Here is a 13,946-nt window from a genome sequence, read left to right on the forward strand (position 1 = left end):
GACGCAGTAGCTGCCTTGATGGGCTCAAGGACGACAACAATCGTGAGGATGGTGCAGGGCCGGGCATTGTTTTGCTCTACTGTACACAGGCTCACGGTGAGTCAAAACCAATTCAACACACCTATCAACATTTACTATGGGTCTTTTCCCACTAATTTGTAAGCACCTTGAATCTATAATTAGAATCTCAGAGCTAGAAGTTTCCAGCACATAGTAGAATCTGTTATTGCTGTTTTTCTCAATCAGGTTGTACCATATTTCATACTTCTGAATATATATTCAATGTACTTAATTGAGTATTACTTGTTTCATTTAATTACCTTTTTTGGAATGCTGATGTGCTCTCTCGTTTATCGTCTGCAAAATTAACTAATTTTGTGTCATCAGGGACATTTTTCTCAGGTGCTATTTCGGTGCCAATGTGATTTTTGTATTTCTGAGAAGAACCATATGTCAGCTTGCCAGCAACATGTGATAAGCCACTGTTACCTGCCCCTCCCACATTTAGATCATCTTCTCCATATTTATTAAAGGAGAAGGCAAACTCGAAATTTTGCATTGGTGAAATGTAACTTGTGTCTTCATTAGTTATCTTCAAATTTGATATTAACTTTTTTGGCCTCTTTTCCTGACCTATAAAAAAGAATATATTAATATTATATATTTTCATGAAAACAAATTTTCAAAATGATGGTATAAAAATGTAATAAAAAGTTTGCTAATTAAATGTGAAAAACAAAAGATAATGATTAGTATAAGGACAGAATAATCTGTAATACCATGCAGGGTTTTGCAATATAGGTGGTGGTTATTCTAATGGAATGTTACATCACTAAAGAGAATGATAAATTAATTAATAATCATTGAAATTAAATGAGAAATTTATATAGAATATACCTTACAAAATAGGCTTAATTACTGACTCACAGAAACTATCATAATTGTAGTATTTAACTATCATAAGGTAAAGTTTTTTAAGTTTATATAAATAATTTACACAGAGAAATATAATGACCAATCAATCACATAAAATGTTACTGAACATGATTCAGTATTGTTAATACATTTTACAATTCTTATTCCTTTATCTTGAGTTTAGATGTTTAGAGATACTTTCACCAGGGTGATAAAATTTTAATGGCTACTTTACAGACTTTACAAGCATCTTTGGCAGATTTAGAGGGAAGTGTGGAGGCCTTTATTGAGCTTAAATGTTCTCTAATATATGTACATAAGCTATATATTGTTTGATGTATACAGGAGTATATAAAAACCCACTGCCAATTAGTCGATCCTGACCTATTGTGACACTTTAGGACAGAGTAGAACTGTCCCATAGGGTTTCCAAGGCTGTAAATCTTTATGTAAGCAGACTGCCTAATCTTTCTCCCAAGCAGCTGGTGAGTTAGAACTGCGAACTTTTAGGTTAGCAGGAGAATGCTTTAACCACTATGCCACCAGAGCTCCTAAATTGTTGTCGTTGTTGTTATGTGCCGTGGAATCGGACCCAACTCAGAGCAACCCCTCTTTGGGTTTCCGAGGCAGTATCACTATCGAAGTAGATTGCCCAACCTTCCTTCCAAGGAGTGGCTGATGGGTTTGAACCACCAGCCTTCTGGTTAGCAGTCAAGTGCCTTAGGCACTACGCTACCAGGGCTTCTGAGCTAAATAAGAGCATATAAATTTACATATATTATTTATGTTTATATATATAAAACATATATGTAAATTATAAAGTTTAATAATAAAACGTACACTCATGAACCCACAACCCAATTATTACCACTTATATCACATATATTGTTTGGGTGTGCTTGTTTCTGAGTTTTAGAAAAATGCAACCAACGTATATACACCAAAACCAAACCCACTGTCATCAAGTCAATCCCACCTCACAGCAGCCCTGTGTTACAGAATAGAACTGCTATAGGATTTTCTTCACTGTAATCTCAATGGAAGCAGATCACCAGGCCTTTCTTCCACAGTACCACTGGATGGGTTCAAACTTTCAACCTGTAGATTAGTAGTGAAAACCATTTGGGCCATAGGGACCTCAAATCATCTTGCTTTTTTAACTCAGTATATTTCAGGGATCTTGTTCCTAAACCAATGATTCTACCTTTAGTACAGGAAAAGGAAAAAACTAAATAGTAATGGTAGAAGTTTAAATAGTAAGAGAATAAAAGTTCACAGAACAATTATCAGAACAGGTGTGTATAACAGTGTATGTGTATGTATGCATATGTGTATATATACATGTATGGAGAAAGAAAATGTTTCAGATTTAAGATTTGATGAGAGATATTTTGAGTAAGGGAAGTCTCTGACTTTCATTTTATCCATTAAAATAAAAAGAATTCATAGTATCAGAAATTACTAGATTTTTCACATTGACATAAGCTGCATGGACTTGTTTTCACAACAAATATATGATAATTTACCTAGCAGCTTATGACTTTCTATTTCTTCCTCTAACGCCTGAGTATCTGGAATTTCTGAAATCAATGGAGCAGGTGGGAGAAACCAATCTGATGTTTTTTTATTTTCTGAAGAGCTATATAAAACATAAAAATGTAAATACGTAAGTTAATAAGGATATGACATGAGAAATAATATATTTATTAATTAAACATAACTCAATCAGACTCTTAGATAAACATCCTATCAATAAACTTTGTTATCTTTTGCTAACTTTGATTTATCCCTATATAGCAGCATTTTCAACCCTTTATTCCTTATGTGTCATAGGATTAATGATGATGTTATGTGAGATATACTACCTAAATAATGGCTATTACTCCATCTCCATTTCTCTAATCCAAATGCAAGTAACAGGAATCCTAAATATACACCAATATAAAAAAGTAATAAGTCATTCTCAAACCTTAGCATCTTAACTATTACAAATAACAAAGAACATATAACACACCTCAAAACTACTCACAAGTCATCAATGTGTAAATAACACCATTTCTGGTGCTCTAGAGTATTACTACAGCATTATTATAAATTAATGCCCCAAACCCACATATTCTTGAGCCAGAACCATCTACAAACCACAGGAAATCTAAGAGAACAGATGAACTGACAATCATTTCATAAATCTTGAATAATTGGTGAGATTCTGCCACCTATCGGCGCCTTCAACTACCTTTCCTTGTCTTTTAACTGTGATCCTGTTAACATATAAACCAAACTCACTGCCATTGAGTTGCTTCCAACTCACAGCGACCCTTCCTTGGGTCTCTGAGGCGATATCGCTACAGAAGTCACATGTACTACTTTTGTATTTCTTTTCCGATCAAAGTTGATGTGTCCTTCATTAGACCAGAAAGATAAATGTTAGGTGGTAGAAAGTTGGGAAGAGCACCACATATACTATCTATGCCAAGTCCCAAGACTTTTATGATGTCTCTTATCTCCTTATTTAGAATTTTAAGCTCTCGGAAGTGACTCAGTCTTTTACTTTTCTGCCTCACAGCTATGAGCACAGAGTAACCTATTTTCCAAACAAAAAATCTGTAACAAATCATCTGACATTGTCTGCTATATGGTCTGACAACAGGCCAGAGCATCTGAAGTTTGGGACTGTGTCAAAGGGGTCTTCAAGCCCCACCCCATACCCCAGGGTTTGATGATTTACTAGGAGGGCTCATAGGACTCAGCCTACAGCTATATTCATGGACAGCATTTATTACAGCAAAAGGATACAGAGCAAAATCAGCAAAGGGAAAGGCAGATGAGGGGATGTCTACAGGAAACCAGGTATAAGCATCCAAGGGTTCTCTCCAATTGAGTCAAACAGAATGCACTTAACACCCCCAGTAATGAGTTGTGACAACATGTGCGAGATGTTACCAACCAGGGAGCTTGCTAGAGATTCAGAGTTCACAGCCTTTATTAGGGACTGATCATATAGCACCGTCTGCCTGGTACATACCAAATTCCATATTCCAGAAGGAAAGCAGAAATTCAGCATAAAACATATTGTTTGTACAAATAGTTTAGGTACAGTGAGCTGCTCTTATTAGCTAATGGTGAGAATCCTGTTCTCAAAATCTAAGTTCTCAAAAGCCAGTCAAAGGTCACTCTTACAAGCAGGCCCTCAAGGATAACAGTCTAGGACTGCTATGTTAACTCTTTTCTGCTCAGGGACTATTGCAAAAAACCCAAGAAAGATGCTAACTATACAAGAAGCACATATCTACTTGTACTTTTCATAAAATCGGCTCTTCCTTATGATTTCTCACTTTGTTCCCAGTGGCTCCATCATTTTCCCAATCACCCAGAATCCAAACCAGAATAGAATCCTGGGCAATCTACTTCTGTAGTGATACTACCTCGGAAACCCAAGGAGGGGTCACTATTAGTCGGGTCTGACTTGACAGCACATAACAACAACAACATCTAGACACATACAAGGTCTTTTCACAGCTTCCTTATAATGCTTCTTGAATTATTTTCTTTGTATTTGTACTGTCTCTATCCTAAGCCAAGCTCTGATCAACTTATGTCTAGTTGAAAACAATGGTATCTTAACTACCTCACTGCCTCCAGGATTTCTCTTTTCTAATATATTTCACAATTACTACCATATTCATTTGATACTGTTTTCATCATATTACTCCTCTATTCAGAATCTTCCAAATAATGCCAAACTTCCTAATGGCCTTGGGACGTCTTACAGGTTTAACTTTCCTACATGTATTTTGGAATCCTGGCTGAACTGAACTATTTGTTGTATACCTAATAGATAATACCTTCTGTCTCTCCTCATCTTTGCTCAAAGATATTCCCTTTATTTGTCTTGCCCATATGCCCATCCACTGATACCCATATCCACCTACAGAAGTTCTACTATTTTATGCATGCGTTAATTAATTCAACAATTATTTTCTACGTACCATGTCCCAGGCACTGTTCTAGGCACTAGAGTTTACACTCACTCAAAGCCCAGCTCAAATCCTATCTTTTCTGAAAAATCTCCCCAAGTTCCCAAAGATCTTCTCTCTTCCTTCTTCTTACAAATTGTTTGAACTTGTATATATCACAACACTCCTTGTATTTGTGTGTATGTGGGTATAGACAGATGATAGGTAGATAGACAGACAGAAGACAGACAGACAGACAGATAGATAGATAGAATACTCCCTCTAGCTTGTAAACAACTAAGAATTTCTTTTATTTCTATTTGCATTAGTTTGTTGTTGTTGTTATATGCCGTTGAGTCGGACCCCACACATAGCAATCCCTCCTTGGGTTTCCGAAGCGGTACCACTACGGAAGTAGATTGCCCAACCTTCCTTCTGAGGAGTGGCTGGTGGGTTTGAACCACCAGCCTTCTCGTTGGCAGTCAAGTGCCTTAGGCACTGCGCTACCAGAGCTAGTAGTGCCTAAGATAATGCTTTATATCATTGGGTATAACATTTAATAAATGTTTACTGATTCATTTCCATGGCTTTTAACACATAAATAATCATGTTTGAGATCCTTATTCTGTCAAAGTCCTCCACAATCTACCCATAACTTACTTTTCTAACTTTATGTCCCACTGTTTCTCTTTCATGACTGTGCTCCAGCTAAACTTCTCTATACACTGTTCCCTAAAAGTGGGAATTGTCCCCTCTGCATTTCTTTTCTCTTGCTTTACACTCTGCCTCAAAATGTCCACTCCCTTTTTGCTTGTAAGAATTATCACAACTTTCAAAACTCCCTGGGAAATCCCCATACCACTACCAGAAAGCCTAACCTTAGCAGCCTAGCTCAAAACGACCTTCTCTCCAAATCTAAAGTTTCATTGCATAACTATATGCTTATGCTTTGCTTAGTACATATTTTTTGACTTTGTATTGTTAGGACAACGATCATATGCTCCAATTTTCCCAGGACAGTCTTGCTTAACACCTGTTGTCCCAGGTATTGTTGTACTTCACTAAAGTGTTGTGCTCTTTCACTCCCCAAAGTGTCCCAGTCTAGATGATGAACTACATGGTCACAGTAGTATTTATTTATGGACTTTGCATTTATATGTTTAATGTCTTCAGCTAGATTTCAAGTTTTTTTGAAACTTGAAAATGTTTCATCCATGTTTATAACCCTTCCAGCCATCGATCATATTTAAATTAATATTTGAATGAATTTAAAAAATAAATGAAGTAATAAATAACACAATTTACTCAAAGCTTCATCAAAAGAGGATAATATAACAGAATACATAGAAAAATTAATACTGAGAGTAATTCATATGCGAAAATCAATAGAAGTCAGTATTTCACAGACTAACTAGTCTCTATTCTTATTTCCTTTGGCCCCACATTTTTATTTCCACCCCTATTTTCTGCCTGCACTGAATGTGCCTATCAATCACACTTAGCCTATTCAGCTTCCACAATGTACCTGCACACTCCTTATCCTGAGCTAATTTTTGACCATTACTTTCAGCCTTTACTTGGCCAAAAATAATTTGAACAAACCATAAAGGCAAATAAATGGGAGACAAACAAGTAAGATTCTAGTCTATTTTTAAAATTATAACCTTTAAGATGTTAAATTTCAACTACTCCCTTACATCTGAATTCCATGTTTATCAAATATATAACTAAAATATCATTGTTGATCTCTCATTTATTTATATATTTACACAGAGAAAATTAAAACTCCCTAAATATTTTAAAAAATAAAAAAAACATAGAACAATATACTATGTTATCATTCTTTAAGACAGACTTACTTTTCAGTTTTATCTGGTTTTTCAAAAAACAAACTGTCCAAAGAAAACAAGTAGTCATTTGATTTCAGCATGGTTGAAGCTCTGAAGAATACAAAAAAAAAAAAAAACAGAAAAAGTAGTTTATATTTTACTTACAAAGATGTAGAAAATATTTTTGCATAAATAAACTATAATTAATTTCTCAAACTATCCTGTATAGATATAAAAATATAACCACAGACTACCTTTCCAGCTTTTTCTTTTGCAATTTCCTCCAACATGCCCCCAAGTGTTCAAATAGACCATTCTTTGTTCTCCACTCATTCATGTATTGTCACAAAGATGTCTCTTCATACTGCACCAACGCTTATAATGTGTTTTCCTCCATTTCTCACCTGGCAAATTTCTATCTATCCTTCAAAGTATAGGTCAAATGTCGTATCTTCTTCAAAGGCTTCTCTGAATTTGTTCTCTTCCCCAAAATAAAATAAATCATTCATTTGGGGCTCTGATACTACTTTGTTCATTCTCTACCATAGAACTTGGGGATAATGTATTTTATCGCAAACGTGTGCCTAAGGCACTTGACTGCTAACCGGAAGGCTGGCGGTTTGAACCCACTAGCCACTCCTCAGAAGGAAGGTTGGGCAATCTACTTCCTAGTGATACTGCCTCAGAAACCCAAGGAGGGGTCGCTATGAGTTGGGTCCAACTCGACGGCACATAACAACAACAACATGCAGTACAGGAAGTATGTCATATTTATCTTTCTATGTTCAGTATAATTTTTCAGTATCTTATTAAGATACAGAATTAAAAATTAATATAAACATAACTTACATGGTATGCCAATTTAAACATATATTGACTTAGCACTTTAAACAAATTTACTTTGATGTAATCCACATGTATTTGCATATCTGTTTCTTGTTCTGTCCCTCTCAAGCTCCTTTTCCCCCACATGCACATATACATTCTGAATGTAACATTTTAGACAGATGGTCAAAACCTAGAACACAATGGAATAAGGTTCTGAAGAACCTATTGATATAGCTTTCCATAGAGTTTTTCCTGTTTTGCTGGCTTGCTTTCTTCCTCATGATGGTGCTAGTAAGTTTTTGCTTTCACAGAACTCATGCTGACCCTACAGGTGTCTCAACAGATAATCTGGATGGCTTGAGAGAAGTATTTTCCACATTTGTTCCATGGGATGTCAACAGGTGTTCCAAAATAAAGGGTCTCATTGTGTAATAAATTTAGGATACACTAGGTTAAACAAAGTTTAACAGGGCTTTTATTTTTACTGGTTGATGAGACTTTAATATGATAATGTACCTTCTCAATTTCAAAATAGGGATTCAGAATTCACCCAGTATTTACCAAATTTACTCAACTTAATTACCAGTTTTTCCCTAAGCATCCCAGGAGGCGAATGTATGTCAGAACATTTTCTTCATTCCTTAACAAATTTTATAGAGGAACTATTACGTGTTGGCTAGTATGCTAAGTGCTAGAAACACTTTAGAAAATGCTGTTCTAGTTTTTAACCTAAGGCCTTCTAAATCACAACTGCCTGGTGTTTACCTTTGCCTTCAGGAAACTCACACTAATTGTTCAAGCATAGTGCTTTATTTGTTCCCGAGATGTTCTCTGGAACAATGTGTGTATCTTTTATTATCACAGAACAATCCACTCATTTTTATTTTGTCTCTAAATAAACAAGAGATGTACCTCTTGCTTCCTTTTTATCACCTAGCAGAACAGCACAGTCCTTTGGATTTTTTGTTTTCACATTTTATTACTACCTTGCTTATAGATACTTAAAAGCCTATTCGAACACTAGCACAGTATCTGACAAATGTTAAATTCTCACAAAAAGCTGCTAAATGTAAGAAAGGTTTAAATCTGGCAGGCTTGTACATAATTTTGACTCCAGTAATTTTTTAAATGTAACTTTTCTGTATAGAAGTAGAGTAAGTAGGCTTTGAAGTTGCCAAGAGATTTATTGCTTTGGGGAGGGATAGTTCCAGGTTCTATATTTTTTTAAAAAAAGTAAATTCTTCCTACAGACATTGTTTTGATATATTCTTTTCTTTGACAATGACTATACTCCATGATTCTGAATCCCAATGGATAGTTAGTCTTGCTTTCTATGAAATAATCACAAACTATTTATTGAAAACTCCATTCTTATTTCTTAGAACCACATTTCAATAGAGAATGAGAGGAAAATTAGATCAAATGTGTTGAAATTTTTAAATACTTTTAATATGAAAACATGATTGATGCATGTTATCGAAGATTGGAAGCTGGTGAATAATGTGTCTTCTCAAGGCTCAAATATCTAAAAACCTTGCTGAATCATTTAGATTTCTACTGTATTTAAATTTCATATATAGTCTACATTTTCTAATTATTTCTTAAGGAGCTCTGGTGGCATAGTGCCTAAGGCATTTGACTGCTTACCAGAAGGTTGGCGATTCAAACCCACCAGTCATTCCTTGGAAGGAAAATTGGGCAATCTACTTCCGTAGTAATACTACCTCAGAAACCCAAGGAGGGGTCGCTATGAGTGAGTTTGGGCTTTTTTGGTTGTGTATTAGGTTATTGATGTTTTTGCCAGTATTTAATGTGAAAAATAATCGAAGGAATAGTGGAAGGCTGCCAGTTACCTGGTGAAGTAAAGTTCTTTGGATAAGCAATCCAAATGTTCTTAATCCCTGTAGCCTACATAATTTCAATTGTTTACTGTATTACAGTAATGACCAACAAATCTTCATCTTACTTCATATTTGTAAGATTTATCAGATACATGTTTCTTATTACTGTCTAAACCAAAACCAAACTCACTGCCATCAAGTTGATTCTGACTCATACCAACCCCATAGGACAGAACTGAAATGCCCCATAGGGTCTCCAAGGCTATAAATCTTTATAGAAGCAGACTGCCAAATCCTTCTCCCATGGAGTGGCTATTGAGTTTGAACTATCAACCTTTCAGTTTGTGGTGGGGCACTTTTACCACTGCACCACAGGGCTTGCTTCTTACTACTGACTACTTTTTTCTACTGTCTATTCATTTTTAATTGAATGAATACTAAAAAAATTAACATTATGGTTAATAATCAAAAGTATATACATTTAAAGAGTATTTGACATTAAATGTAACAATTGTTCATCTTTTTAGGTATGATAACTATGATTAGAGAGTTCTCGTGGCTTAGTGCCTAAGGCATTTGACTATTAACCAGAAGGCTGGAAGTTCAAACCCAACAGCCACTCCTCAGAAGGAAGATTGGGCAATCTATTTATGTAGAGATAGCACCTCGGAAACCCATGGAAGGGTTGCTATGACTCTAGGGCAGTGAGTTTAACTATGATTATGCTTCTCAAATGAGCTTTTTCTTTTAGAGACAGATACTGAAGTAAATACAGATGAAATAATATACTATTTGGGATTTTCTACAAAATAAAGGAGGAAGGAACTAGAGGAATACAGATGAAACAAGACTGGCAATGAGTTTTTAATAGCTAAAGCTATCTAATACGTGCATGGGGTTAGTTATAATAGTCTCTCTACTTATTGTATGTTTTTTTCTCAAAGTGAAAAAACTTACAAGTTTAACACATACACACACACACACACACTCCTTTTAATAGATAATTTTTGTATTATGAAATGTTACCTGAACATAAAGGATAAAAACATTCAGCTCTGGCCATCTAGGAATATGATAAAAATCTAGAGCTGAATAAAAAGACCTGTATGTGATAGGAGACAGTAGTAACATCTCTACAGACACATTGCTTCCTTCACATTGCAATTATTGTCCCTGCACATCAATATTACATTCCAATTTTCTTCTAAATTCTGAAAAATGATAGCATATTCTATATGGAAAAACATGAAATCAGATACATAAATCATAAAACATAAATCACATTTCTATTTATTCTGTGATCATCAATATATTATAAATCTTTCCTCAGCCTAGACACTAAAATCAAAGAAACTATGCGCACCCTGTCATGGAAAAATCCGCATTATCAAGTCAGATTGTGGTGTGCCATCAAATCAATTCCGACTCATAGGGACCCCACACATCTCTCCAGTTTTCAGGGAAGGAGAAATGCTTCATTGTGCGATCTCTAATAAAATGAAACTGGTAAGAGAGTTAAATCTGTGCACACTTTAGGACCCTTCCTACTGATTCAGAATATTGTGGGTTTTTTTTTTCTAATTTAGTTATTGGGTTTTCCTCCTTACATCTGTTCAACTTAATTGCCGTCCTCATTTTTCTCAATATATTAATCTCCCAGTCAGCAGCAAAATAGTAAAAATAACACAAAATGTGTGGATCTATAAATGCCTAAAATAATTTAGCTATATGAACAAGAAAAGCCTAGAATATTAGGGAAGGAGGCAAGAAATCATTGAGAGATCTTATGCTAACAAAAAGTAAACAATTTTAGAACTTGGAAAAAAAAATGAGTAATTCACAATTAATAGAAGACACTAATCATGGCTTTATATTATCCAAAAATCAATTTCATGTTTCTAATCTTAGAAGCACGACATATTTTTAAACAACAAAAAAAAAATTTCTAAATTAAAACTCACCAGATCACGTTAATATGGCTTGTGGTACTTCAGAATTTACAAGATCTTGTAACTCTGAGGCTAGTATTTATGTGCTTGAATTCTTTATTCTAAAAGAAATTGAAAACTAGATGTGGAAACTATAAATTAAAAATAATTGTTCCGAAACAAATTGTTTTAGAAACTGATTTAAGCCCCTTATATAAATAGTAAATATTTTCCAAAGAACTTTGATTCAATTTCTAGTATTAGCATAAAAGAGTCTAACTTGTTTAGGTTCAAAATAAAAACATTATTTGTGTATTTTAGTTCTCATGCAAAAAAAAAAAAAAAAAACCACACCCTTGTATATAAAATTCTCTGTCCCCTTATTCTGCATTATTCTTCTAGCACTGTTTGATAACTGACACTATATTATATATCCACTGCGGTTGAGTCATATCCAACTCATAGCCACCCCTCCTTGGGTTTCCAAGGCAGTATCACTATGGAAGTAGATTGCCCAACGTTCCTTCCAAGGAGTGGCTGGTGGAGTGGCTGGTGGGCCAGCTTTCTGATTAGCAGTCAAACGCCTTAGGCACTACATTACCAGAGCTCCTACTATACTATATAGGTGTTTACTATCTTTCCCCCTCTAGAGTGAACAGGGACTTTTTGCTCACTACTGTATTCCAATAACACAGAATAGGGCCCAGTATAAAGTAGATAATCCATAATAATTCATTTTAGAATAACTGTATTAGCAAGGATTAGTTTATAAAAATAAATTTAAATAAAAATATTTTTCTGTGCATTCTGGAACTTACCCCCTAAACCTTTCCTATCCAGTTTAAAAATGTGAATTCTTTCTAGCTCATGATTCATGTAATCAAATCATGAAAGTTCTAAAAGAGGAAGCATTTGGTGCTTTCATTGTGTAAATAGAATTTTTTAAAAATAATAATAAGCCTTAGAATGTACCCTGTTCCATTTCAGTATGAGTTTGTGATGTTAGGAGACACAATATGTTTAGTGAATTAAATTAAAATTTCAGATTTGGATTTTCTGAATAAATTTCCACATAACTTATTAGAAATTTTTTGTCTCAGCATGTTGTATAAAATTATATCATCCCAAATATATATATTTTTTATTTTTATTTTTTAAGAATGCTTGCTTCTCCTGTAATTATTTACTTTAAAATTACTTAAACGATTTTTGTGACTATATGATTTGTTGCCTGTGGATGTGACCTGAACTTTATCTGATTATTTTTGTTCCAATTTAGCATTTGCTTATCTTCTGTAATCCTTACTTATTGTATAATACTTTCAGATCTATTAGTTACTCCTTACAGTTTTTACTCTAAGAAATATAATCCTTGTTTAAAAAGTGCTAAAGCTTCGATATAATTAAATTATTGATTTGTTAGAAATCACTGGTGAAGACGCCAAAACCAACATTCGCTTTAAAAACCAACCATCATCACAAGTGACCGAAGGGAATTTGACAAAGTAAAGAAATAAATACGGGAACAAATTACAGTACTCTGAGTCTCCGACAGTCGGTCAGGGACAGGACGGTACTGTTAAGGCCCTCGATTTTCACCTCCTCCCCGGGGGCTTAGAAGCTCCAGCCTAGAACCGAATCGGGGCCTGAAATAAAAATACCCCTGTGGATTGCCAGTGGAATATCCTAAACCCAGGCAAGCCCACCGCAGACTTCTACTGGCAAGGCAGAAGCCTTCAGGGTCCCGTGTGTGGCCCAAAGTCAGACTGCTTGGGTCCATCACTTCAGCCCGATCTCGGTCCCACCGCTGTGAAATGAGGTGGCTAAAACAGATGGACAGACCCAATCACTCTCTCTCAGGAGAAGAAACGTACTGGAAAACAAACACGAGGGGTTTCAGAAGCCGCTAAAATGAAACAGTTTTGTGGGCCTGCTGCCCAGCCAGTCCCACTGGAGCTGGAGCCGGACTGCCCCAGCTCCGGAGCGCGCCTCAGACCGCGCCCACATTCTGGTTGGAAACGCGGCTGTGGAGCGAGGTGTAGGCGAAGGCCTAGGCCCGCTATCTAACAGCTCTCCGCGCCCAAAAGCCGCCCACCTCTGAGGTTTCCAAGGCCAAGCACTGCTCCAATAGCTAGGTCTCTCCCATACCTCCCTGTTGGGTGTCGAGAACTACTTTCCCACCTTCCTGCCGGAACTCCGGGATCCTCACCTTTTGGCAAGGCGTCCCGGACCCCAGTGTTCACTTTCTGCGGGCAGCCTCGAGGCAGACTGCCTATTCACCAACCTCTCACTGGCCCCCAGCCTGGCTAAGCCGAGCGCCACGCAATGGATCCCCCGGGCCCCCAGGACTTCACATTTTTTTCTCCAGAAGTCTGTAACTGGTTTTGAATATATGACTTGAGGGATACTGTGATCTATCCTCTTTAAATCTATTCTCATTACGTAAAGCTCCTACTCTTGGACTGTCAGGGTCTACCAACTGATAATCTCTTAGCCAACAAAGCTTGTTTCTCTCCCCTCCACCCTACAAACACACACTCCAATCAGCTTTCTCAAAAGTTAGCCAGACCTCTGCGACTTCCATTTTCTCATTACTTCCAAAGTTCATATATTTATGTATATTATATATATATATAGTTTATGTAAGTA

General features: G+C 35.9%; 1 protein-coding gene across 1 annotated transcript in view; it reads right to left on the reverse strand.

The window, feature by feature from the left end:
• Nucleotides 1-6,801, reverse strand: part of HFM1 (helicase for meiosis 1) — a 116,901-nt gene extending 110,100 nt beyond the window's left edge. Inside the window, exons 1-3 of the mRNA XM_007936041.2 lie at nucleotides 6,731-6,801; nucleotides 2,442-2,554; nucleotides 321-633 (exon numbers count right to left, since the gene is read on the reverse strand). Of these exons, the coding sequence (XP_007934232.1) occupies nucleotides 321-633; nucleotides 2,442-2,554; nucleotides 6,731-6,801 (497 nt within the window). The remainder of the gene's footprint in view (nucleotides 1-320; nucleotides 634-2,441; nucleotides 2,555-6,730) is intronic.
• Between the last annotated feature and the right edge of the window lie 7,145 nt (nucleotides 6,802-13,946).

Source organism: Orycteropus afer, unplaced genomic scaffold (assembly GCF_000298275.1).
Source record: "Orycteropus afer afer isolate SDZICR_OR568_19922 unplaced genomic scaffold, OryAfe1.0 scaffold00033, whole genome shotgun sequence".
NCBI lineage: Eukaryota > Metazoa > Chordata > Mammalia > Tubulidentata > Orycteropodidae > Orycteropus > Orycteropus afer.